This window comes from Drosophila nasuta, chromosome 3 (genome assembly GCF_023558535.2).
Source record: "Drosophila nasuta strain 15112-1781.00 chromosome 3, ASM2355853v1, whole genome shotgun sequence".
NCBI lineage: Eukaryota > Metazoa > Arthropoda > Insecta > Diptera > Drosophilidae > Drosophila > Drosophila nasuta.
In genome coordinates this window covers 29,015,512-29,041,154 of record NC_083457.1, presented here as the reverse complement: position 1 = coordinate 29,041,154, position 25,643 = coordinate 29,015,512, and the positions used below count along the sequence as shown (strand labels likewise).

The 25,643-nt window shown below is 38.9% G+C and overlaps 4 protein-coding genes across 5 annotated transcripts in view; 2 read left to right on the top strand and 2 right to left on the bottom strand.

The window, feature by feature from the left end:
* The first annotated feature begins 101 nt into the window (after positions 1–101).
* On the top strand, positions 102–2,002 carry LOC132793892 (probable lysine-specific demethylase 4A). Its single transcript, XM_060804041.1, has 3 exons — positions 102–415; positions 474–1,340; positions 1,406–2,002. Exons 1-3 carry the CDS (start codon positions 168–170, stop codon positions 1,794–1,796), a joined length of 1,506 nt encoding a protein of 501 aa, XP_060660024.1. The 5' UTR covers positions 102–167; the 3' UTR covers positions 1,797–2,002.
* A 115-nt stretch (positions 2,003–2,117) lies between these two features.
* On the bottom strand, positions 2,118–6,429 carry LOC132793891 (cullin homolog 1). The gene is made up of 4 exons (XM_060804040.1): positions 6,291–6,429; positions 4,484–5,627; positions 3,388–4,428; positions 2,118–3,302 (listed from the first exon to the last, which is right to left on the bottom strand). Exons 2-4 carry the CDS (start codon positions 5,357–5,359, stop codon positions 2,901–2,903), a joined length of 2,319 nt encoding a protein of 772 aa, XP_060660023.1. The 5' UTR covers positions 5,360–5,627; positions 6,291–6,429; the 3' UTR covers positions 2,118–2,900.
* A 137-nt stretch (positions 6,430–6,566) lies between these two features.
* Positions 6,567–7,761, top strand: LOC132793895 (uncharacterized). The gene is made up of 2 exons (XM_060804045.1): positions 6,567–7,153; positions 7,297–7,761. Exons 1-2 carry the CDS (start codon positions 6,684–6,686, stop codon positions 7,454–7,456), a joined length of 630 nt encoding a protein of 209 aa, XP_060660028.1. The 5' UTR covers positions 6,567–6,683; the 3' UTR covers positions 7,457–7,761.
* Positions 7,762–7,952: 191 nt separating this feature from the next.
* Positions 7,953–25,643, bottom strand: part of LOC132793890 (RING finger protein B) — a 35,412-nt gene continuing 17,721 nt past the window's right edge. For both annotated transcript variants that reach the window (XM_060804038.1, XM_060804039.1), the window contains 2 exons: positions 19,890–21,990; positions 7,953–8,640 (listed from right to left, as the gene is read on the bottom strand). In XM_060804038.1, the coding sequence (XP_060660021.1) occupies positions 8,437–8,640; positions 19,890–21,990 (2,305 nt within the window). In that variant the 3' untranslated portion in view covers positions 7,953–8,436. The remainder of the gene's footprint in view (positions 8,641–19,889; positions 21,991–25,643) is intronic.

Genomic DNA, 25,643 nt, shown 5'->3' with positions numbered 1-25,643 from the left:
AATCGATTTTAAGCAGCTAAAGCGCGTAATTTAATTTTGACAGTTAACTTTACACACTTTACAGCACTGTATAAGCATTGAGTATTGAGCAGCACTACCGTGCCAAAGGGAGTAAACAGACTTTAACAACACTTTTTTATTTGTTTTGTGTTAAATTTGTTCAAAATATGTCGACTCGTTTAAGTTTTGATGATGGTGATCAAAATACCAATCCAAGAATAATGACATTTCGTCCCAGCTATGAGGAGTTTAAAAACTTTGCCGATTACATAGCGTACATGGAATCACGTGGGGCCCATAAGGCCGGCCTCGTTAAAATTATTCCTCCCGTTGAGTGGATTCCGCGCAAATCGGGCTACGATATTGAGAACATAAATATGACAATCCCAGCACCGATTAATCAGGTCGTTACGGGGTAAGTGCTCTTCATGATGCATGTTTTGAAATATATTAATTTATCACTCGACCACCAGAGCACATGGAGTTTATCAGCAATTCAACATTCAACAGAGACGTCAAATGACATTGCGTCAATTTCGGGACAAGGCCAATTCGGAGATGTTTCAGACGCCGCGCCACATTGACTACGAAGATTTGGAGCGCAAGTATTGGAAGAACATCACATATATATCGCCAGATTATGCTGCCGATGTCAAGGGTTCACTAAGTGATGAAGATTTGGACGTATGGAATATTGGACGACTGGACACTATCCTGAATTTGGTTAATACTGATTATGGTATCGAAATCGATGGTGTTAATACAGCTTATTTGTACTTCGGGATGTGGAAGAGCTCCTTTGCCTGGCACACCGAGGATATGGATTTATATTCCATCAATTATTTACATTTTGGTGCCCCAAAAACTTGGTATGCCATACCGCCAGCCCATGGCAGACGCTTGGAAAAGTTGGCCAACAGTCTTTTCAATGAGAACCATCAGGAATGCAATGCCTACTTGCGTCACAAGATGACCATGATCAGTCCGAAGGTTTTGCGTCAGCACAATATACCGTACAATAAGATTACACAGGAGGCAGGCGAAATAATGATCACGTTTCCTTTTGGCTATCATGCTGGATTCAATCATGGCTTCAATGGTGCCGAGTCCACAAATTTCGCCTCAAAACGTTGGATCGAGTATGGAAAACGTGCCAGCATTTGTAAATGTCGTAGTGATATGGTTAAAATATCCATGGAGACATTTGTGCGTCACTTTCAGCCAGAACGCTATCAGAACTGGCTGCGAGGCGAAGATTACGGCAACCACCCGGAGGAGCCTGGCAAAATATGCGCTGCAGCGGCACCCACTATTAATGAGTACAAAATGATTGAAGAAAGGTAAGCACAATTACTGCAAATATCAATTCTTTAATTGAAAATTAATATACATTTTAAACTCTTAGAACGCAGTTATCGAAATTGAAGGGCAATTCTGCTCAAAAGCGTGGCTGCTCTATGCCCAACGATATTGAAGAAGCCAATGATGACGATGACAAAGCAAGCGTGGCTAGCAGCAGTTTGAACACGAAGCAAGTCATGGTCAAGCTACGCAAAATGCCAATGCCAGCTTCAAATGAAGCTACTAGCGACGAAAAAGCTGCGCCTTCGAGTTCAGCTGCCATAACCAAAGAGAAATATGATTTCAATTCAATTGCAGTTGTGCGTGTGAAGCGACTATGGAACGCTTTACCATGCACGGAGAACGGGACAAATCTACTCCCAAACGGAGTTGTTAAAAATACGAAACGTATGCGCTTTCAGACAAAAGTGCTGACACTGGACGACGATGAATAAGTATGCCAGAAAGTCGGCATACTCCACAATCATATCGATCTCCGTTGTTAGTAGCTTTATAATTACAGACTCAATCAAAGATATTCTATAAGTTAGCTAAATAACAAGGACAAATGCGGATTTTGCTATATTTTAATACATTTATAAAGAAATCACATTCTGGACCTTGTAAGAAACCGATAATAAAATGACCATTGATCATTTTAGTTGCATTTTTTTTTTTTTTTTTTATTTATTCCTTCAGTTTACAGATGGGGCTGCTCAGTCGCTGCAGCGGATTGTCGATGTACCTCCCCTATGAAATGATTATATACGGCGTACTACACATTAAGTACGATGTTTATTTAACTTGAAACGCAGCTCGTCAAGTTCGCATATGCCAGTTTTACATATAAACAGTAGGTATCCCAAACGTTTCGATATCACTGTGAAATGATTGAATACAGACAGAGGCTAAGAAAAGCCGGCTTAAACGTACAATAATATTAATAACTGCTTCAAACTTATATATTTTGTTTTTTTCTTTCGTCGTATGAACTTAACACTTGTCTTCTTTTGTTATTTTATGTATGCATTGTAATATGTATGTTTATGAATAAAATTATGAACAAAAAGATAAATTTGATCGAAATACAAAAAAAGTTACATGAAATCTTTTCTGTGCTTGCACATTTTTCATGTTTGGGTGTATAAATATTTTTCCATTCCTCTTTTTTTTTTGTTATTCATGGACTCGCGAAGCAAATTGAATATATTTTGAATTCGCACAGATTGCACTAATGAGTTTTACATTTGCTTTGCTTTGAAAAATATCCGTGTGAAAGGGCGTCAAATGCACGGCAGGATGAGAGGTGCACGCATTCTAAATGCGTGCAAAGATGTATAGATGCGTAATGTGTATGCGGTATGCAGCTAATCTGTAATCGTTTGATGATTACTGGCGGAACAGGATTTCATATTTTTTTTTTTTACTTATATGTTGCTGTTGTTGGGAAGGGGGAGGGGTGAATTGGCAGGCGCTAATTGATATCCGGGAGATATCTCTAGTGGCAGGCAAATTATAAAAATTTTGGAACGATAATGTTTATAATATTAAACACGAACTTAGGCGAGATAACTATAAGTGTCCTTGTGTCCTTCCATACGCTCGAGATACTCCTTCTCAATCAAAATATCGATGCACTTCTTAATGACGGGCACGTTGGGCTTAAATCGAGTCGACAGCTGATTGAGCACCTCAGATATGAGATTTGTATGATTGAGGCGCTTGCGCATTTTCATGATGCGAACAATCGCAGCCTGTATCAATAGCTTTCGATCCTCCTCAATGTGTTTGGTGACAGTCTCCTGTTCCACCTTAAGCTCAGTCTTCAACGGGTGATTGATGTTAATGCGACGTTTCTTGCTCTTGTAATCCAAAAACAATTCCACTGTCGAGTCAGGCGTCAATGCGCTTTCGCTGTCGCTTGAAGTCAGCACTTTGGCTTTGAGCAAAATTTGCAATACCTTAACATTTCACAACCGAAAAAAAGAGAAAATGGCCAAAGGTTAGTCAACATAATTAGCGAATCAAAAATATGTCAACTCTCACCTGTATCAAGTTCTCCAGCTGCGACTGTGTGTTGTCGCGCAACTGTTGCACGGTAAAGCTGGGTTGATCGTTGAACTGCAACAGCACTGACATCTGGAACGTGCTCACTTGCAGTGTATATACATTGCTGCGATTCACGTTCATTATAAGTTCGCCCTTGCACTTGTGGTACAGCCAGTTCAGTTTGCGACCTGAATGACGCGCCGAGTAGAAGATGGTAAACTGTTGCACGGAACGCTCCAATTCCGAGGGTAGCAGAAAGTTGTTGTTTTGGGTAAAGGGCCAAGCATTGGTGGACAGCACCTCGATACCAAAATCAATTTCGGACGTTATGCTTTGGGTCTTCAGGTACTCCTTGAAGTTTGAATTCAAGTCCTTGGACAAGCCAATGTCCTGGAACATACGCTGCAGCTTAACAGTGTATTCATAACCGCATGTTTGCTTCAGCTTGGAGATCATCATTGCCTCGGCATCATCCGATGCCGATGTATGACTGACTAAACGCTTTGCCAGCATATTAGAGTAGTACTTCTGGAAGACATCTTTGTCTTCAATGTATTTGAAGACGACCATCACTTGATTTAGATTATCCTCAAGCTCCTTATCCTCGGGATTCTTCGATGATTTCTTGAGCAACAGATCGCAATATTTGGCCAACAATTCGGGTGACTTGCTGGCATTATTGGGTTTCGTAACCACATTCGAATTGATAAATTTGCCACAAGCTTTGTCCAACGAGGCCACAAATCCATTGTCATTATCAAAGGCGGTCAAAACGAGCGCATTATACTTTTTATGTGTATCGAGTATAGTTTGTACATAGGTTTTTGGATCGTTGGCCGCATCGCTGGTGCAGCATTTCTCAATGGCTTCCGTGCCCTGTTGCAGTATGTGATCCTCGAGTATTTTCTTCAATTGATCTAGATTTTTGGGTGATAGAGCAACCAGTGAGTACATACGTTTCAGATCATCATTTCTGTCAGCGTTCAACAGATTTTGGAACTCGGCGTGGAATAATCTCAGATGCTTCTCAATCAGTACCTATAATGCAAATAATTAATATACGTTATCCTAGACCTCAAATATTTGTACTAACCTGTTCGCATGTCAATTTCAAGACATCTGCAGTAGTCTCATGTAGGTACGACAATGCATTCTTTGAATTGCGACCACGTACACGTTGTTTCTCCTCCTCTAGTCGATTCTCGACATGCTTCAAATACTCAGTCACAGTGTTAGTCGATAGGAACGCATCAGACTCTTTTTCGTAGAAAGCGTATGTGTCGGCAATGAATTTAACTTCGAAATTGTCTTTATACACCGACAACTTTTGTTCGGTGGCATCAGCATCCTCTTCATTGAAACTCAACTCTACGTAGCATTCGATAACATCGCGCACCAAAGCGCGATTAATGAGTTTGCCATGACGTTCCTCCTCGATAGACTTGAGAATCGCTTTGGTCACCGGCTCGTTGAGCACCTGGAATAGATGACCCTTCCATGCGACAAGTGCCAGACGATAAATCTTATAGATGCCCTTCTGGCCCTCTTCGCACTCGCGCTTCACCCAATTACGATTGAGATAATTGCAAATGCCATTGAGCACTTTGCTGGAGAACTGATACAACTTCCATTGCTTAGTATAGCGTGATAGAAGAACTTCTTCGCCACTAATCGACTGAAACTTGGTCAGCAAATCCCTTAGATAATCCTTGAGGAAGAGCTCCAAGCGATCGTAGAGTTTCTTGCCCACCAACTGTGCACCGCCTGCTTTGCCACTGCTGCGCCCACTTGGGGCAGCACTTACACTTGTGCAATAGTCATACACATGCGTATAGAAGCGCATATATTGCTTGCGAGTCAGTGACTTTTCATGATCATATATCTGCAATATACCCTCGACTAGCTCCTTCCAGATGTCGTCCAAGTTAACGGGTCGCTGTGTTGTCTGTGCATTGCTCGAGCGATTCATTTTGGTAGCCGATGGCAAATCTTGTTTGCCTTCTACCCGTTCGTGGTGTTGTTGTTGCTGCTGCTGCTGTTGTTGCTGCGATTGTTGCTGTTGCCGCTGATGCTGATGTTGTGTAGAGAGAACAACCGAAGATGTGGTTTGACTATCCTGATGACGTCGCTTAGCTCCAGATCTCGTCTTGGGTATTTTGGTCGGAATTTTGGCAATTTAAATTTTACAATTTGTAAGAGATATTATACAAATATATCTTTTATATTTATTTTTTAATCTGAAAATAAAGTATATGAAAAAGAGAAATATGTTAATAAAGTAGGCCCCGCTTCAACTCCAATTGTCAAAATTCAATGTCATTTTATTGCGATACATAACAACAATAAAATATCTGTTATTATCATATTGGCATTGTATGTGCAATAAACACAGCTTTACACTTTGTGTATGTATATGTAATAACAGTTAAAGCTTGCGTTTACATAGCCTTGCAGCATACACTCACACACATAAACACACACATACACCTGCATATGCGAGATTGCAGGTGTGTGTAAGTTCGCTAACAAGAAAAAGTGGCAACTTGTGCATGTTTGTTTGTATGTATGCACTAGCATAATTTAACTTCCTGATTAAATAAACACACCAAACACACACATACACAGTGATGATGACGAACCAGCGTAAAAAAATAAATAGAAGGGCGTAGCATTTGCAATTTTAATTGCATTGCAAATACTTTTAATGCAGTTGCATGTTGATTGGGTGCACAAAAATGTCTCTTCAACGTATTTCATTGACATTAAATCTGTAACGACGTCGTGATTTCCCTTTTGGAGCACACGTATTTTTTTCCTTTGTTCGCCATTTTCACAATCACTGACACACAACACAAAACGTTTAAAAAGGGCAATTGCGATGCGTGAAAACACCAATTTACCTGTTGCGAGATATTGTTGAATGTTACGCATAAAGTGTACGCAATTTTTAGACATTTTCAACTTTAATTTAACTATATAAATGTTTTTCTATTAGCGCTTGCACAAAATTCACTTTTTCATCTAAAAGGAAGTACAATGCTGCCAAATTGGTTTAGCCAATGACAGTCATGATTTCGATAGTGTGGCAGCATTGTTTCTCGTAAGTTGGCAGGTCGATACAATGTTATCGATAACGAAAACTGAAAACCGATACGATAACAATATTGTGAGCTACGTAGCCCTAGTCAGTGTAAATAAATAGTAATAACAAAGCCGACGAATTTTTGAAAACGTCACAACAAATACGTGTAACCCATTTGGCGCTTAAAGTAGTAAATAGGCACTAAATATAAATGGAGCAAACGTCACATGGTTGGCAACTGTTAAGTGTTGCACTCTTGCTGTTCATATTGCTGCTACATCAACAACAAATCGACGCAGCGGCTGCAACTAAAAATGACACAGAACCTAACGTTGCTGCTAAGGGAATTTCAGTGAAAAAAGAACGACCGCTATCACCACCATCGCATGCGGAAATTGAAGCTACAACTGTAACACCAACAAAAGTAGAGGCAGGAAAAACAGTGGAAATAAATGAAACGCCACAGCAGCAGAAGTTGAACCCCCCACAGCAATCGGCGGGTGGGGAAAACGTGCATTCGACAGCTGATGAGGCTGTCGTCATGCCCGTTGATGAAAATGTGCACATAGAACGCTCCAAGACCAAAGGCGATGACTTTGCGGACTCCTTTACGCCTGTCTATTACGTGCTTGTAGGCATAACAAGTTCAGCCATTTTGCTGTTGATTGCTCGCGTTTATCGGTAAGTAGTGCATATATGTATATAGTATATATGTGAGCGTGTGCGTGTGAAGATCATTTAGATTTCACCATTTGACACGCACACATTTGCATATTCACGAGCTGATAAGGTTGGAATTTTATTCACTTCTTCTTCGTTTGTAGCCTGCGCTTGTCACGCGCTGAGCGCAAATATGGTGTGCAAGGGGATCGAGCGAATCAGGAGCTGACACCGCTGCCTATGGCCATTGAGGATGTGAACAGCGATGAGGACGAGGATCATACGCTCTTCGAGGTCAATCGCCAGAGTATACGCATCTTATGAAGTCGCAACGATAACAAATAACCATGATAGCTTGCTGAAAAAGTAACTTGCAACACACACCACGCAAAAAAACCCACTTTACACGATTCTCAGTTAAGAAACTCGCCTTCTCAGTTGCTCAGTGTGTAACAACAACAACAATAACAACAACGATTGTAATTGTAGTGTATTATTGTAGTCGTACTAACCTAACTGTATAATTGCCTTAAGATTTACATTATACGCAAAGTTCTCTCTCAAACTTAACACACACACACAATGCAAACAGTTGAAGTTCATGTTTCAAACAAAAACAAAAAAAACATTTGTGATAACAATAATAAATACCATATGTATGTATGTAATGTAAGAGTTGCAATGCTTTTAAAACTAATTTTGTACACTTACCTTACTATAACTATAAGTTGTACAAGTATATTGAATATTGCTTGTAACAATTGTGTCTACAACTTGAAATAAATGTTAAAAAAAAAAATCCAAAAGATTAAAATCATCCATCATTTATTTATTCTTGACTTTTACTTTATTTTGTTCGACTTAACAATTAATACGATACACAAGCATATTATGATAATCATTATCCTTCTTTCTGTTCGACTTACACAAAAATGCACTGACAAACTTAACAGCTAAGATCACAAAAATAATTTATTAACAATACTGCGGCTGCGGTTGCCAAAACCACCAAAACACAACAAACAATCTAATATGCCTAACGACTAAAGACTAAAAATTAGTATCTCTGTTTTTGCTAAACGCCTTTTCGAATTTTCGTATGTTATTATGATTGATCTCTATGAATTACTACGGCACTTTAATTTTGTTTACAATCTTCTCAATCCATTTACATATAGTATATAGTAAGTCTACATAATTATGCGATATTTAATCAGCTAGCTAAGTAGTTAGTCATCATTAATATATAGTACTATACATAAAGATTAGTTAAAGAGTGTTTGCTCTGTTCCGTTTTTATTTGGCTAAATCATGCTGCCAAACATGCGTTTGCCGCGCGTTAAAACCAAACTGACAACCATAACGGTCAACAGAAAGAAGACCAGACTTAGAAACGTGGTGATGAAGCGACATCTTTGGCGGAACTTTTTCTCCTTTTCCATTTTGAGGCGCAGCTGCTCGGCGCGCGGCAAGTCGAGTGTAAAATCCGATTCGGGTCGAGAAGATGGCTGCATGATAAGAAATAAATGGTGTTATATTAAATATCGAAATATAGTAGGGATGTTAAGCTGTCAGTATTACAATTATCTTCCCAAAACAGAGATGATTATTACTGCTGGTTTTCATTTAAATAAGTTTCGCAATTAAGTTAATTACTGCTTGGTGTTGAAATCTTTAAGCTAAGCTTGTACGATAAGAAATAATGTACGTTATTTTGAATATCAAAATATTATAAATCAGTATAACAATTATCTCCCCATCGATCGATTGAAAATGGGGATGAATACTTCTGCTGTTTATTTTATTTTCAAATAAGTTTTGCAATTAACTTAATTAATGTCTTGGCGTTGAGAGTTGCGAGCTTTGCTTTAAGCTTTTTATTGATAATCGATTATGCAGATGCTAATTAGATTGCAGGGTATGCTGTGTGGGCCAGACAAAGACAACGCGATAAAGAAACAGCGATGATGAAGATCATCATCAAGCGGAGCATATCTCAAGTTGACCATCACATCAGAGCCAGAGACCGAGTCAGAGTGGACGAGTGACCAACCAGTGATCAGTGACTGACGATTGCTTTGACATTGATGCCTCACAAGTTGATCTATTGATCTTATTTTATGTTTGCATACATACAATGATATTTTAGGCTAAGGTTTTGCTGCTTATTCGCTGCGTTTAACTCCCGTTTGGCCGCCCTTCTCTTCGCGAAAATGTTTCTTGATTTATTTGTAAAAAATTTGAGGCTCAGTCACAAATTGTTTGCCATAAATCACAGCATAAGTATTGCACATTATTGTACATTTTTTGCATTTTAACTCTGAGGCGTGGCACACTGCCCACATTCTCTCCCTCTCACACTCACGCTCACACTCATACACTAACACACAGACAGAATACGAATACATGCAAAAAAAGGGCGCAACGCACAACAATTTGACCCACTAAGCGGCCATTTGCTTGTTGTTGTTTTCTTTTTCGCATCATCTTTTTGAAATTTTAGCGACACAACCTTGAAATCAGTTCGACAAAAAATAATACAAACACACACACACACACATGCGTGCATATTTATTATATGAATGTAGTAGTATGTGTGTGTGTTGACAGGCGAGTTGTTTGTTGCCTTTTGTTGATTCTCGCAAAACACGTTAAATTGTTATGCAATTTATGTAACATTTTACATTGTGAAATAATAAACAAGTCCACAGACATGAATGAAACAGAGCACAGCTAGAATTGACAGCAAACAAATATTATAATTAACTCAACATTAAGCAAAAAATAAGCATTTACCCTGAGGGGGACTACAACATTTTTTACAAGCCAAGCAAATTCGTCAAGAATTATAAATTAATGAATGATTCATTCATTCATTCATTAATTTGTGTGTTAGGTTCAGTGAACGAACAACTCGCGCATTAAAGCAATGGGAGCTCGATTAAAACATGAAGCAATCATGGAGAGTTATGGAGAACCATTGTTGTAAAAAAGAGCAATAAACATTACACACGCATAGCCGGATGCTAAGTTCAAATTCTATAACAACTTAATGATATGTATCATATCGCATTTATTGTTTTCCAAGATCCGCATTTATCCAATTATCCAAAAATATCAGCGAGTGAAAGTTACGCATATGCAATAGTCATTAAAGGGCATTCAAGTGTAATTTTTATGTGTTTTTGTGTTAAAAGTGTTTTCAACACACACACACACACATACACAGCAAGCCATTTTAAGGTGTGTGTACATCAGTCAAACAATTCGCATTTTTTTGCACTTCATTGTAAGAGCGTATTTATTTATTTATCTTTGTACCCTGTAAGCAGTGAAAGTGTTTGCGAAGGGTATGCTAGACAGCAGAGCAGTTTACCATGCAGCTTAGTGCAGCCATTGAATGCTTTAAAAAAATGCACTGCTTGCTCGAACTTGTGCAAGCAGTGCAAACACTTGCACTCGTGCATAGAGAACTGCAGGTGATTAGCTAGTCTGGCACTGCCCACCTTCTCTGCTGGAGCTCTCTTTCATCTTTTTTTTTGCCAGCTGTCTTCGGTTCGTTTTGGGTGATCATTTTTGTGCCGTGTCCGATTATTTTTTTTGTAGCCTGAGTTTCAGTTTCGGTTTGTTGTCAATGGGTTACACACACACACACACATAGACAGACACACAGACGTACTCAAATACTCATTTCAGACACATATGCGAGATATAAAATGAGAAATTAAAATGAAAACAACTTTACGGTATATTTTTGCCTTCCGGCTTCTTTTCGCTTCTTCTCTAGCCATTCCCCTCACTCCTACAGCAGATTGGCATTTTGCGTTTGCATTTGCGTTTATTTTTGCTTTTGCGTTTGCTTGTCTGAGGTTAGTGATGCCTTTAGCTGCTGCGGCGGCTGCTATTGTTGTTGTTGTTGTTTTTGTTGTTGTCGTTTGTTATTATTGCTGCTGTTTATCAGTCAAAGTACTTTGAAAAGACGACGTAATCGAAGCGTCGACGTTGACGGGAAAATTACCGCATAGTCTTGCGAGCGTGTGTCTGTGTGTGTGTGTCTGAGTGTGTGTATTCGTGTATAACGGTTTTATTGGCCCGGCAAGCAAATCAGGTGCACGTGGCTGCGTAACGCGAGTATGGAACACACACATACACGCAAATTAACTTGGAATTGGAATTTGGATGGGGAGAGTGATTTCTGATTGAGAGCTGTCAAGAGGCGTGAAATGTAAGTAAGTAAAGTGTGTGCGTGTGCGTGTGTGTGTGAGCGTATTTGCATATTATAAAAGATAAAAGAGACATTGACAATTGTATCTGAGAATCGAATGAATGTCAATCAGCTGTGAGCAATAAGATGAATACTAATATTCAGACGATGCACTACTTGTCGAGCCACCCTCGGCGGGGAATGGCAACGGCAACTTGTTGGACCCCGCCCTAAAGTCAAACAAGTGACGCGGCTCATTTGCAAATGATGCCACACGCATGCGGCAATAAATTATAAATAAATAAATAACATACAAATATACATATGACAAATATATTTGATATTGATTCGCTAAATATACACAGATACACTCTCACACACACACACACACACACACACACACACACACAAATATTTATTAGGCGTAAACTGATGCTGTAAATTCCCCTCGAAAAACCAGCCTTGAAATTAATTCGAGAGTGCCCGGTTTTATTTGATTTGCCAAGATACTTTGCAATAGGCAGCAAGTTCAAAAGAAAATCCATAGTTAAACGAATTTGGGTGTTAGCTTAAATGTTGATGGCGGGGTAGCAGCTATGATACTTTTTTTTAATTTGCAACACACGTTTTTCTCTGACATTGAAACCAATATTGTTGTACATACACTTTTTGTTTTATTATTGCTCTTTGTTGTTGTATTTGTTTCGTACTTTTTGGCTGGAAGTTGGCCAAGTTTAAATGTTGTTATTACCACATACGAGAGTGCATAAAGTTGAAAAATCGCTTGAGGTGAAAACAAATTTTAACACGTACTCATGCTAAGTACTTTTATGCATATGAGTCTCTCTTTATGAGTATGTGTGTGTGTTTATACTCGCATAATAAGAGTATATTTATGGTATGACTCTGTGGGAAATCCATGTGAACAAAGCACGTTTCGACATGCAAGTCTGTCTGCCATCCGTCCGTCCGTCCGTCCGTCTACTACATGCACTCATACCTATGCTTGGAGATAAGCCTGTTTATTATTGGATTTGGGCAATGCAGCTTCTTCAGAGACACCTGTGCCCATTGAAAGAAAGGGTATTTGGAGGCTGAGCACTTGCTTGTGGGAACCAGAAGAAGAAAGCCCAACTACCTTAATAACTTATGCATGTGTTCGAGGATGTTTGTTAACTTTATCTTTGGCATAAATGTTGCTAGAATTACAGCTAAAGTTATGACAACTTTCTTAAAATACTTCCAACTATGTTCTATATTTTTGTAATTAACAGTTGTCCATAGATTCTAGTTGAAATAGACATAGAAAATTCAGTAGACTGTAGTTAAAATTTGTATAGAAAATTCAAAAGTTGATATTTATATAGAAAGTACAATAGATTACTGTTGAAGCACATATAGATATTTCAATAGATTGTAGTTAAAGTTTGTATAGAATAGATTGTAGTTAAAATTCTTATAAAGAATTCACCACAAATACTTAAGTTTTGTGTTGGTTTAAGTAAACAAATTTTGTTCCACAGTTTCATATTCAATGAAGCATAAAATATATAGTATATACAATTTTTTTACTATTCACTTTTGCTTGCATTTCCTTTTTTAAGTTATACTGATAAAATAGTTTTTATGTTTCATTAATTCACTTTTAACAATTATTATAAAGAAAAATCCTTCAAATGTATCTTTAATTCAAGGATGAAGACACTTACTATAGGGATATTTCCCATTTTTTATATAATTTTTGATGTAGACTGAACAATGAATGCTCTCGTCAGCAAGGTGCAAAGTAAACTAACCCAATGTGCGATAACTGTGTTCAAACATTCAACAATCGAGAGGAAAAAACTTCTGCAAAAGATTTCGCAGCCATAACAAATTAGCGGTTTGATGTAAATTGAACTGAAGTGTGGCAATAGGCAGCGTGGTTTATTGTTGGCTAATTGACAGAGATTGACAGACTAAGCTCCAAACTTATTTGATTGTATTACATTATACGCTCGTAAAGACTTATCAATAGAGTCGCCACTTTAAATACTATATGAAAATGTTTGAATCTCAAATTGATATTAAATAATACTTATTATTAAATAATTATGCTATTATGAGTTCAGCAAATATGCAATAGTAGAGTTTCCTACACCTTTTTTGTGTGGGCATTTTCCAGATGTTTTTCTTGCAGCATTGAAAACGCGTTCAACAGTAACTAACGAAATGTTGCACAAAAGAAAAGCCGCAAAAAAACAATAACAATAACGCTAACAGCAAAATAAAACCAAACGGGCCGCCGGAAAATGTTTAGCAAAAAAGTAGAAAAGGAAAAACAAAATTGAGCACGCTTGAAAAGTTGGACAATTGATGGAGGGGGAGAGGGAAGAGGGCAGACGGTGGCAAACGCATTTGGCATTTGGCAGCTGGAGGCAGTTTAAACGGTAGCGACAGCTACACGAAATGCGTCAGTGTGTCAGTGAGTCAATCAACTCGAGCAGCAGCAGCAGCAGCAAGGATAGGCGTGTGTATGTGTGTGTGAGTGGGCGTGGCAGCATTGCAACACTTTCATTTACCACATAATTAGTCGAGCATTTAGCCTGCACGCTTTGCATTCGCCAAGCTTTGCCAAGCTGCATTCCCACTGCACACAGTACACGTGGCGTATGAGTAATCAGCTGAAATTCAAGCACTATCGCTGGGAGAGGGAGAGGGCGTTGCAATTTAACTGCTTCCTGATTTTGCTAGCCGAAACTTATGTAAGCGCAGCAGCCTCCAGCCGTGGGCAATCGTCATCAAAACTTTAACCTCAAGGCGGGGCCAAAGGCAACGTTTCACAAATTGTTCGTCTGCGGCAATTGCATCGCTGCCTTTGCCTTTGCCTTGGCCAACTGCCCAACGCGAGGGCTGCAACGCCAAGGAGGAAAGGAAGAGATGCCAAGCGAAAGTAGATAGGAGGGAAACACTTCCGAAATTTATAGACAGCAATCTCAGTCGAAGTGATATAAGTTATCTTCGCACAAAAGTATCAAGAAAATATATTTATTTTATAATTCGATTAGAGAAGAAGTCGGAGAAGTAAACAAATTTCTGTGTATATGAACCCACAGATCTTAGAACCTATAAGCATTAATATAGCCAAAATTTAAGTGGAAGTTTAAAATGGTAACTCTTTTCTCTTCATTATAATTTCAAAATAAAGAGAAATAATTGTTTACTTTAAACCTTTGGTGCGCATTTCCCTCTACGCTCCAGACTTTTCAGGGTTGAATAGAGTCTGGAAGCACTCATCATATGATTTGTTTTAATTTGTATTAATTCTGAGTTGATATTTGATTATTAGCAACTGACAACTGTAATTCAAATGACTTAGAAACCTTTCGCTTGTCAGATAATACAATTTATATTATGTGTGCCTAATAAAAACATTTTTAATGTTTGCTGAAAATTTAATTACGATTATTTGATTTGTAATTACCAAATAGTTAGCTACGGAAACATACTATACCATATATAGAAATATAGAAAATATGTATCTAGGAGAAGTAGATAACTTCCTGTCGCATATATCAAAAATTACCGAATTTTGTCAAAGTTTATCCATCATTAGTGTAATTCTAAATTAAATGGAAATCAATTCCATTTTATAGCTAAAGAAAAGAGTTTGAAATGTTTTTTGAAAATTTCATTACGTTTGAATAATAAATATTATGCTATTCATCTTGTCTTGGTTTAGTTAATCTGTCATCCAACAACAAAATAATCCTTTTGAATGTATAGAGGACATCTCGCTTTTAGACTTGCTTGAATCTAACTTTCTGGTTGCACTAATGAAATTTACGTAGATTCGATTTACAGGTAAAACATCCCTCGCTCTGCCTGAGGAACTACAGCAAGCAGCGTACTGAGGAACTCGCAGTTTTTTTTTGGTGCGTCGACTGGCGACATTTTCATGTCCACGTCCACATCCAGTTGCGAGTTGTTGTTTTTGGTCTTTGGATTTTGGTTTTTGCTTTTGGTTTGCTCTTGGCCAAATGGAAATTGCCATAACACCCAGATTGTGCTGTGTCTGTTTAACTGCATTTGATGGGTGGCTGCAACGACGACGACGACAACGACAACGACGATGGTGATTGCAACACTTTGCGGCAGCCACTTCTAAATAGTAAAAACTGCTGCGGCAGCAACTTTGTCGACCAGATCGCCTTACATTTTGTCGTCTTTTTTCGCGTATTTTGGTTTTTCGTTTTTCGCATTCGTTTTCGGTTTTCTGTTTTCGTTTTCATTTTGGCATTCATGACAGCAAACGAGTTATATGCCGGCCAATTTGCCGTGGGACGAGTTTCGTTTTCGCGGCCTGCCAACTGAGAACTTGCCCAGCAACCAGCCAGGAATGGGAAGCGAGAGGAAAGAGAGGAGAGGAGAGAGGAAAGAGGACTCTGGTGGGCAGGCAGCGAATGGTTGCTCTTAGCCTGTTTTGGTTTTACACTGTTTTGGTCCAGCAGCAGCAGCAGCAGCCCCTTTGCTTAATTGTGGCAACGTCCTTAAAGGTCATTCAAGTTGTAGGGCAACAATGTGGATTGCATCGCACCGGTTTTTCGTTATGGTCTCTGCCACTTGCCACTTGTGGCATGCCATGCTCTTGTTGTTGTCGCAGTTGCAGTTGCATTTTTTATCTGGGTCTCCATCGATGGCGGTCAGTTGGTCAGCCAAGCAGCCAGCCAGCCATCTAGCCAGATAAGCAGGTAGCTGCTGCTACCTGTTCCACAAGATGCTGCAGGCCAGCGGTTGCCGCTGCTGCCGCTGCATTTTTAACGGAATTTTAAGGTTAACCAGTACAGTTGCTGACGCTTCGCTCGTCGCTCGTCGCTCTGCCGTTGTCATTATTATTGTTGTTGTTGCCTTTTGCACTAACTGTTTGATTGCAGCCAGCATTAAAGCCAAGCTTACACAGCTTACAATGCGATCACAATGGAAGCGCGGAAGCCTCAAGTTCACAACCCACATAGCTCAACCTGCATATTGATAAGTAAATGCAGCAGAAAACAGTGCAGAGAGTGGAGCTAAAAGTGAGTTAGCTAAATGGGAGTATACCCTGTAGCTAAAGCATTATTTAGAATGATTTATTGAGTGGAAGTAGTAGAAGATTTGTTGTAAAAACGATAGAAGTGGAGTCAGCTCTAACAAAAGGTATTTGATGGCCTGCATAATCTATTATAATAGTTTAACAAATTGTTTATTATGTTCCTAATACTATTTTATTTTTCGCTAGGTGATCTTCTTTAATCTTCTGCTCTTTACGCTTGAACCCTAGTAATTATCCCATTTACTAATAAAGTTTTCAATCAAGCAAAAAAGTACTTTAGTTGCTGAACAATTAAATAGTAGAGTTACAGAAGTGAAGAAGGTATAGATATAGATAGATATATACAGACTAGATATACATAGATAGATATATATATAGCTAGATAGATATATATACATTTTCTGCAGTTCTTCACCATCGTTATTTCCCTCTTTACTTGCATTTATATTTATCTACTCATTTGCAGACAGATCAACTAATCTTAACAGGTTTATCCCAGATCATCTTGATAATTTAAATTTCTCTTTGATTCACACTACTACAACTTCTACTTCAACTTTTCCTTCGCTACTTCCCAGCTGCAGGGTATTTGAAGCCATGACCATAAGGCGAATAAACTAATGTCGCGCACTGTTTGCCAATTGCTGTTTTTTGTGCTGTGAGCTGAGTCAACACAACAAATAGAGAAAACAACAAAAGCGACTTCTTTCTGTGTATTGGCATTGAAAGTGAAAACTCATTGAGATTCTCCATGCATTGGCCGAGAGACCAAACAAGGCCCACACCAAGTTGGCTTGATTACTTGCTCTGTACGATGTGTGTGTGTGTGCGAGTGTGTTTGTGTGTGTGAGCGTGTGTAGAGCGGATATTGCACAATCCAGAACGGAAAGGAAGTCAAACATGGGGCGAAGAACAAACGTTCGTTCGTTTCGTTTCGTTTTGTTCTGTTTGCCAAACACTTAGATAAACGTGGCCGAGTTTAATTAAACGTTTTGCGCTTTACAAGCCACAATTGAAATGTGACTTTAAGCAAATACAACTAGTTAAAATCGTATGTACTTATTAAGTGTTAGTATCTGCTGCAGCTGCAACTAAGAAAACTTTCAAGTGGACCAACCCATAACGTGTCAAGATTTCTATCTGCAACTTCAACTCCAACTGCAACTGCAACTGCAGAATGATACTTGAGCTTGGTTTGGCAATCGCGTTGACAGTCATTAGATGTAATTATGATCCCTTTCAGAATGGCATTAAACAGTAGCCTGCTTCATTGTGTGGCACGCACATCATTAATCATAATGCCAATAATACGAATCGAGAGACTCGTGTCTCGAGTCTCTGTTACCAAATCGAACATTGGCCATGACAGCGATAATATCTCGAATCGCCTGCTGCATAATAAAACAAACATCAGCATTGGCTGCCATTGTATGCATGAGTGTGTGTGTGCGAGTATTTGTATGCTTAACAACAATAATAGTAATGATGGCGTCAATGCTGATGACGTCCGGTGATGGCGTTGTCGACGCATCCGTTGCTTCTGCTGTTGTTGCTGCTGTTGTGCGGGTGTCAACGGCACTCACGATAGTTGCGGCTGCAGCCAACAAGTAGCTGCAACATTGCTACCAAAATCGATCACATTGCGGCCAAGGATGAAATTAATAAAAGGTTGCACGAACCAATGAAACCAATGAACGAACGAACCAACAGCAACACAAAATTGATGCCATTTACATTGGCAAATTAATGAGTCAATGATTCGCTCTTCGATTCGATGAATAAAACGCCTTTGAATATGCAGCAGCAGCAGCTGCTTTTGATAAGCACAAGCTGCCACTGTATTTGCTCTGGCCCCACAGCAAAACATTTGCTTAATTGTCTTTACCTCGACTCTTGCTGCAGATATTAATCATATGCCTCGTTAAGTATACGCTCCGTAAGCCGGACAGTTGCTTTTAATTATGCTGGAGGCTTAGCAAAATTGTCAATTGTGCATAAACAGCAATTACACTCAGCTAACGATTGATTAAATTTGCCTTTTCCATGTGCCATACCACAATAAACCACACACACACACACATTACGTATACGCGCTGCATGCCCAGCATGCAAAATAGCAAGTAGCAATAATTGCAGCTTGAGCTTTGGCACCTGGTCTTAGTAGCATTTAATGGGCAGTGTTGAATGTTCTAATATAAGATTAAGCATACGCCTTGTAGGCTTATTGGCCTAGACAAAGCAGCTCTTTGTTTGAAATTAGTGCTTAAAATGTTCAAAGACAATATTAGCTTCGATTCATACTAAACATAGCAAACTAAAAGACTTAGAGACATTATCTTTGTTTGAAATTAGTACTTAGAATAATTTAATACAATATTAAGCATACGCCTTGTAGGCTTAAAAGCTTAATTACATAGCAAACATAGAAGATGTTTAGAGCTGTTCATTGTTTGAAGTTAGTGTCTAGAATGTTCTAACACAATATTCGGCATATGCTGATTAGCTTAGCTCCAAATTTATATAAATTAAGTATTGTGAAAATGTTTTAAGCCAATATTAAGCATTCGCCCTGTAGACTTAAATTCTTACTAAATATAAAGCTGTTCCTTGCTTAAAGTTAGTATTTATGATGTTCTACGAGATTATTAATCATACGCCCCTTAATCTGAATGATAAGCTATTCAGATTAAGGGGCTTATGATTAATAAATTTAGGAATATTAAATATATTAAATTTAGGAAACATGGAAAATATGAAGAGCTCTTAGTTGTTTGAATTTAGTACAAACTTCATACTAAATATATGTAACAAACAAATATATAAAATGCAGGGAAGATAGAGGATATAGAGCTGGTCTTTAGAAGAATGTTCTAAGCCAATATTAAGCATACGCCTTGTAGGCTGATAAGCTTAGCTGCATAACAAACTTAGAATATGTATAGAGTTGTTCTTTGCTTAAAGATAGTATTTCGAATATTTTAGGATGATATTAGGCATACGCCTTGTAGGCTGAATATCATACATAGAAAATGTATAGAGTTGATCTTTGTTAGAATTCTCTAAGACCACATTAAGTACACACACCGAATAGCTTAACTGCATACTAAATATACAAGTGCTCTTTGTTTCTAATTACTAATAAGGATATTCTGTGACAATATTAGGTATACGTCCTGTAGGCTGATTAGAGCTAATCTCTGTTGGAAGTTAACGCTTAGAATGTTGTAAGACAATATTAAGCATACGCCATTTAATTCGACTAGCTTAATTCCATAGTAAATATAGAAAACATAGAATATATATAAAAATTGTTTTTCATTTGAAGCTAATACATAGAATGTTTAAAGATAAGAGCTAATCTCTGCTTGAAGTTAGTGCTTAGAATGTTCTGAGACAATATTAAGCATACGCTTAGTTGCTTACAGATGCTCAGTTAGAATCTTGCCCTCCATCAACCCCTTTCCCTCACCCCTTTTACTCACATATGACAGCGTCGGATGAGCGCTGCTGATGACCAGCTCGTTGCCATGTCGCTGCTTGCCCAGCAACGATTGATGCAGTCGATTGGTGCCGTAGTACATCTCCCAGATGCTCGGCTTCTTGCGATGCCACTCCGCAATGCTGTCCACCTTATCGTTGCCGCTGCCACCGCCGCCGCCTCCGTTGCCCAGCCGTGATGTGGAACTTTCGGCTGCCAAGACGGGCTTGTGAAAGTTGAGATTGCGTTGCATTTGCGTGACCATCGTCGTGGTTGTCTTCAGTTCCAGTGGCGGCGAAGGCGTGCCCGAAGGTGTTGTCGTCGGAGTGGGCGTGGTTGTCTGCGTCAGAGTGGGCGTGACACTGCACGATGGTTCCGCAGATTCCACATAACACTCGGCGACGGGAAAAACCTCGCTGATCGATTTGCGTTTCATTTTGAAATTGGGATCGCTGGCACAACGAATGGTCATGATTTGTTCGCGCACACTCAACGGACGTCCATTTGCCGAGATGAGCACACCATCGCGCACCGACTCGTAGGCATTGAGCTGCACATCACCAGCGTAGCTGCGACGCCTTTCAAAGGCATTCTGCAGTCGCAACACATGTTGTTGCCGGCCCAGGCCGCTGCACAGTTGTCGCAGCTCGAGTTCACTGTGCTGATTCATGCGCTGCAAATAGGATTCGAGTTCATCCTTCAGTGTTTGTATCATGCCCTCCAGCTCCTGCGGAATGTCCGTGGTGGGCGTCGGCTGCAGCAGGCGAATCTTATCGCGCACATCTTCGAGTAGTTCGCGTGTGTTCTGGAAATGCAGCTGATCCTCGTAACGCTTGGCATACGAGGCATTCGCCGTGGACTCCGTATCCAGTCGATAAGCATCCTCCGGGCAGGAGTTGATGTATTTGGCACACTTGTAGTTGTTCTCTTCCAGCTGCTCGTCGCTGAGAAAACTCGGATTATCAATGCCCGCAAACAGTTGTTGGCGCATTTGTTGCTGCTGCTGATGTTGTTGTTGCTGCTGCTGCTGTTGTTGTTGTTGCTTTGGCTGCAGCAAAAAAGCATCCAGATCAATGTCGAGCAGTGAATCATCAATGGGCTCCATCTGTTGCTGCTGCTGCTGCTGTCGCTGCGTATCGTAGCCCTCGATGATGGTGGGCAACTGATTGTAGGCGCGCAGCTTTTCGCCAATGTCCAGAGTTGTGGCTGCCGCTGACGATGCACGCTCCTTGCTGTTGGCATCCTGCTGCATAAAGGACACAATGTGCTGCTGGGCATAGAGGCAGGGAAAGGTCTTCAAATGGCGATCCAAATTCTCAATGCTTGTTTCCAAAATGCGCAGCTTATCGCTGTAATGCGGCAACAATTGCTGCTGCTGCTGTTGTTGATGTTGCTGATGTTGATGTTTATGTTGCTGCTGCTCCTGATGGCTGCTGTTGGCAATTGTTCCATTGCCCGTTGTGCTGTCTGCTGTGGCCAGCGACTGGACAGCTGTGGTAGCCGCATCTTGCATTGCCAAATGCTGACTAATCGTCGTCACTTTCGTTGGCAGCTGCAATGCTGGCCGCTGTTTAGCGGCAACCATTTTGTCGCTCGCTTCTAGGATATCTATGACCGGTTCGCAATAGATGTGCTCGTCCAGCGAGTATGTGGAGCAAACATGGGAGCTATAGTAACCGGACGAGCCACTTTTATCCGTTGAATAGTGTGAGCCGCTGCCAGCACGAGTTGCCGATGTTGCTGCCGCTGCCACTGCCGCAGCAGCTGTTGTTGCTGCTTGTGTTGTTGCTGCTGCTGCCGAAGTGCTGTTGTTGTTGTTGCTATTGTTGTTGCTGGTGTTGCCCAGGCCAGAGTCTGTGGTATGTGTGCTGCTGGCATTGGATGCAATCGAGCGTTTCTTGTTTCTCGTTTGAGCTGTTGCCATTGCTGTTGCTGTTGTGGTTGCTGCTGCTGCTGCTGCCGATGCCACTGGCATTTCGTTTGCTGCTGCTTTGGCTCTGGCCATAGATGTGCCCGTCTGGCATTCGAGTCCAGTCGAGCTATTCGCGTGGATCATCGAGAGCGACGCTGTCAATGGCATTGAAGTCACCACATGACCGCCAACACTGCAATAGAGAGAAAGAGAGAGAGAGAGAGAAACGAAAATGAGCAAAAAAAACAAATAAGAGTGCAAGTAAAATATCGTGGAAAAATTTGTCGAGGAGTCGTCGCGACTCTCGGTCGAAAGGGAAACTTAAAGCTAGCCGCATTGCAATGAAAGTGGTTTCTGCTGCTCGTCGAGTCGATTGATGTGGGTTAGCAGTAGTTGTTGTTGTTGTTGTTTTTCCACGACAACGTTTTTATTTTTAGCTGTGTTTTCGCTTGTGCCACAAATCAGTGCAGCAAATACGAGTAGCGAGTCAGTGCTTGCAACAACTGCAGTTGCCGCAGTTGCTGTCAATTCAATAAATCTTCAGCTCAGCTCAACTTATTTAATAGCTCTTTAATGTGTCTGGAATTCTCAAGCTCCACTTTGTATGGAATATTTACATTTTAACGGAGTTTTTTTTCGGTTTTTAACTACCGAAACCGAAATTGAAACCAAAATATCAAAAAAACTGCCAAGAAGCAAAAAAAAAATCACATTTGCCATGCAACATCAAAATTCAATTCCGAACCGAAAAAGAAACTCGTTCTAAACAGGATTTCAGCTTGAGTAACTGTTGCAATTCCGTTTTTCTTTTCTTCATTTTTTGTTTGATTGTTTTTGTTTTTTTTGCCAATATTTTGTGTGTTTTAGTTGCTACAAGTCAAACCGTTAGGAGGCAGCTATTGGCTTTTTAGCGATTCTAAATAAGAGTTGGAAAATTTTGAAGACTACTTTTAAGTATTAGTTATTATTATTATTATTTGTAAGAAAAAGATTTGCATTTGAAAAATGTAATTTCTGAAACCTAACTTGAGAATCATTTAATTACAAATATAACTCTTTTTTAGTGCATGATTAGCAAAAAGAGTTTATTGTTTTTACAAAATATAGTATATAGTTTTATAAAGTCGAAAGCTTCTAAATTTTTGAGCACGAATTTATGTTTTAATCTCATAATGAAATTTTTAATTTTCTAAATATCAGTTGGAAAATTGATGTGAACTCTTAATTCTTATTCTTGCATATTTGCATATTTTTCAGGAAAAGGATTTGATTTCAAATATATAATTTCTGTTCGTCAAAGTTGAAAATTATTTAACTTAAAAATTAACTATTTTGCAGGATTTTTTCAGAAAAAAGAATTCACTTCGAAAAATGTAATTTTTGTTATTTATTTTACTGGTGAATCGTGTAATTCAGAATATTATTATCTATCATTAATTTAATGTAAGGTTTTCTAAAAGGAATTCGTCTTATTTTAGTGAGTTCTTTTATTGAATATTTTAATACTGTTTTTAGAGGCAAAAACTTATCAATTCTTGCATGTAACTTAAGCTTGTATGCTATTTTCGCAATTTAAGCTTGAGTTTAGTTGAGTTACAAAATTCATTTAAAAAGAACAAGCTCTTGTACTACAATATATTTCAATCTGTAGAGAATGAAAAGTTGTCATGAATTTGGGACCAGAGGCGCCGCCGTTATGACTTTATTTAAAGGAGTCCGCCTTCGTCTCTAACTTGGGGCATTGGGTCAGATGCAACATTGAGGCATTGAAGCTTTGCGGCACGTTATAAATTCAAATTGGGCAATTGCGTAATAACGGTGTACGTTCTTAGCCGACCATGTTGCAGCTCTCTGCTGCGTAATGCAACAAAATTGATAAGTTGCCACCAGTTTTGTTGTTGTTTCTGTGTTTTTCTTTAATGTTTTTTTTTTGGGTATGGACTTGGACTTGGGTTTTGGGCTTGGTTCACAGTGGAAGTTTAAGAGTGGGGGCTATGCTATGGTTATTAAGACCAGCTTGTTTATCGATGCGTTTAGTTTGGTTTGTTGAATGTTTTTTTTTTTGGTTTTTGATTTTTTTCCATTTTCATTTTCATTTTTTTTTTTCTTTACTTTTTTGGGCTCAATATGTAATCGACAAGGTTAACGTTCCATCGCGGCTTGAAGCATGAAATATTTTGCAATAGATTTGCGTATTTATTTGTGAGCAGTGTTAATTAAAATGTTCAGCCTCGTTTGCATGTCGGAACATGGGCCGTTAGCTTAGTTACTAGAAGCAAATAAAACTAAAAAAAAAAAACCATACACACACATACACACACTTACTAAGAAACTGTGTGTGTTCGCTAATTATTGTTGACTTCGAGTGCCACAACAAATTAGAGTTTGGTCCAACAACAGCTTTGACTTAGTTTGTTTTTTCTTCTATTTTTGCAACAAAATAAAAAAAAATGTAAAATTAGCTAACGTCCTTCTCACTAACTAGTTAACTATAAGCAACTAAAAATATGAGTAAAGTCTGAATATATGAGTATAAATATAATCATAAGTAATAGGCAGTCTCTGCTGCTGCTGCTGCTGCTGCATGGCAAATCAATCAAACTAATCGCACATTTACATTGTTGCGATTATTCGCACATGCTTAGCCAGAAATATTTAATATGTTATTGGCAGCCAGTTAGATAGATAGCTAAGCCGAGACATTGGCCCTGGCATAGCTACGGCTGCGACTTGGCCAACAATATTGAATACAAATTATCGACGCGACGATCGATCGAAACTATTTAATAGCGGTAATAATGGGCAAATTGACCGTCGCGTAACTGCATCCATCGGGCTGCCTTTTTATACTCTGGCTACTTAAACGCGGACTTCAAGTGCGAGAATGAGTATAATAATAAAAAAACAAAATTCGCATTGCTCGATCGACCTTCTCGCCATGCTCATTGTACAAAGTAGTTGATATGAATCGACACCTCGACACATTGGTAGCACAAATACACTCACACACACACACACACACGAACACATGAGTGTTCTTAAACATGATTCCGAATACCTTCTCTATAATCAAATTCGGTGTTTAACATGCGACGACTCGTCGCAACTCAATGCCTTGCGAAAGGGAAGCGTTGCACTCAATAATAAACATGTCCGTATAGAAGTTGTTTCACTCTAGTTGTGTTCGATGTTGCCAGAAGTAGTTATAGTTGTCTAACTAATAACATATCAAGATCAAGAGCGAGCGCGAGTTTTGTGGAAGTCTATGACTAAGCAACATGAGCAGTGGAATGAGATTGAAATATATAGTTGAAGGAACAATCTTATTTAAAGGGTTATTTATACATTACAGTAGTCGAAGTAGTATTCGAAGCAGTAATAAAACTAAAACGTATTTAAAAGGTGTTATACTCTATAGTTGTCGAAGTAATATTTGTTGCAGTAATTTAATTGAAATAGTGGGTTGTTTTTTGTATCATTTTCTTACTAATTTTTCGTTTATTACGTACAACTTCTCTTGAAATGGGAAACATAAAATTGGGTTTTTATTTGGTATAAGTAAAAAAGCTACAGTCGAGTGTGATTGACTAGGGCCCCTAATCTAGGGGACAACTATTATCCATTTCCAATAAATGCAAAATGATGCACAAACGGTATAATATCGTTAAAATATACCAAAATTATTACGAAATTGTATCCAAAGCTATATTTGGTATATCAAAATATATCATAAAATACAAAATAAGAAACCTGTAACGTATTCATATAAAAAATATATATAAGTAACTGAAAAATATTCAATATACATTTTTTTTAGTATTAAATAAGGTTGTTCTAAAAGTACTA

Bases quoted from the DNA above. Each gene is read 5' to 3' on its own strand.
- LOC132793892 (XM_060804041.1), top strand. From the start codon at position 168: ATGTCGACTCGTTTAAGTTTTGATGATGGTGATCAAAATACCAATCCA. The intron at 416-473 runs GTAAGTGCTCTT...CTCGACCACCAG, and splicing joins ATTAATCAGGTCGTTACGGG to AGCACATGGAGTTTATCAGC. The intron at 1,341-1,405 runs GTAAGCACAATT...TTAAACTCTTAG, and splicing joins TACAAAATGATTGAAGAAAG to AACGCAGTTATCGAAATTGA.
- LOC132793891 (XM_060804040.1), bottom strand. From the start codon at position 5,359: ATGAATCGCTCGAGCAATGCACAGACAACACAGCGACCCGTTAACTTG. The intron at 4,429-4,483 runs GTTAGTACAAAT...TTTGCATTATAG, and splicing joins TGAAATTGACATGCGAACAG to GTACTGATTGAGAAGCATCT. The intron at 3,303-3,387 runs GTGAGAGTTGAC...TGAAATGTTAAG, and splicing joins AGCTGGAGAACTTGATACAG to GTATTGCAAATTTTGCTCAA.
- LOC132793895 (XM_060804045.1), top strand. From the start codon at position 6,684: ATGGAGCAAACGTCACATGGTTGGCAACTGTTAAGTGTTGCACTCTTG. The intron at 7,154-7,296 runs GTAAGTAGTGCA...CTTCGTTTGTAG, and splicing joins TTGATTGCTCGCGTTTATCG to CCTGCGCTTGTCACGCGCTG.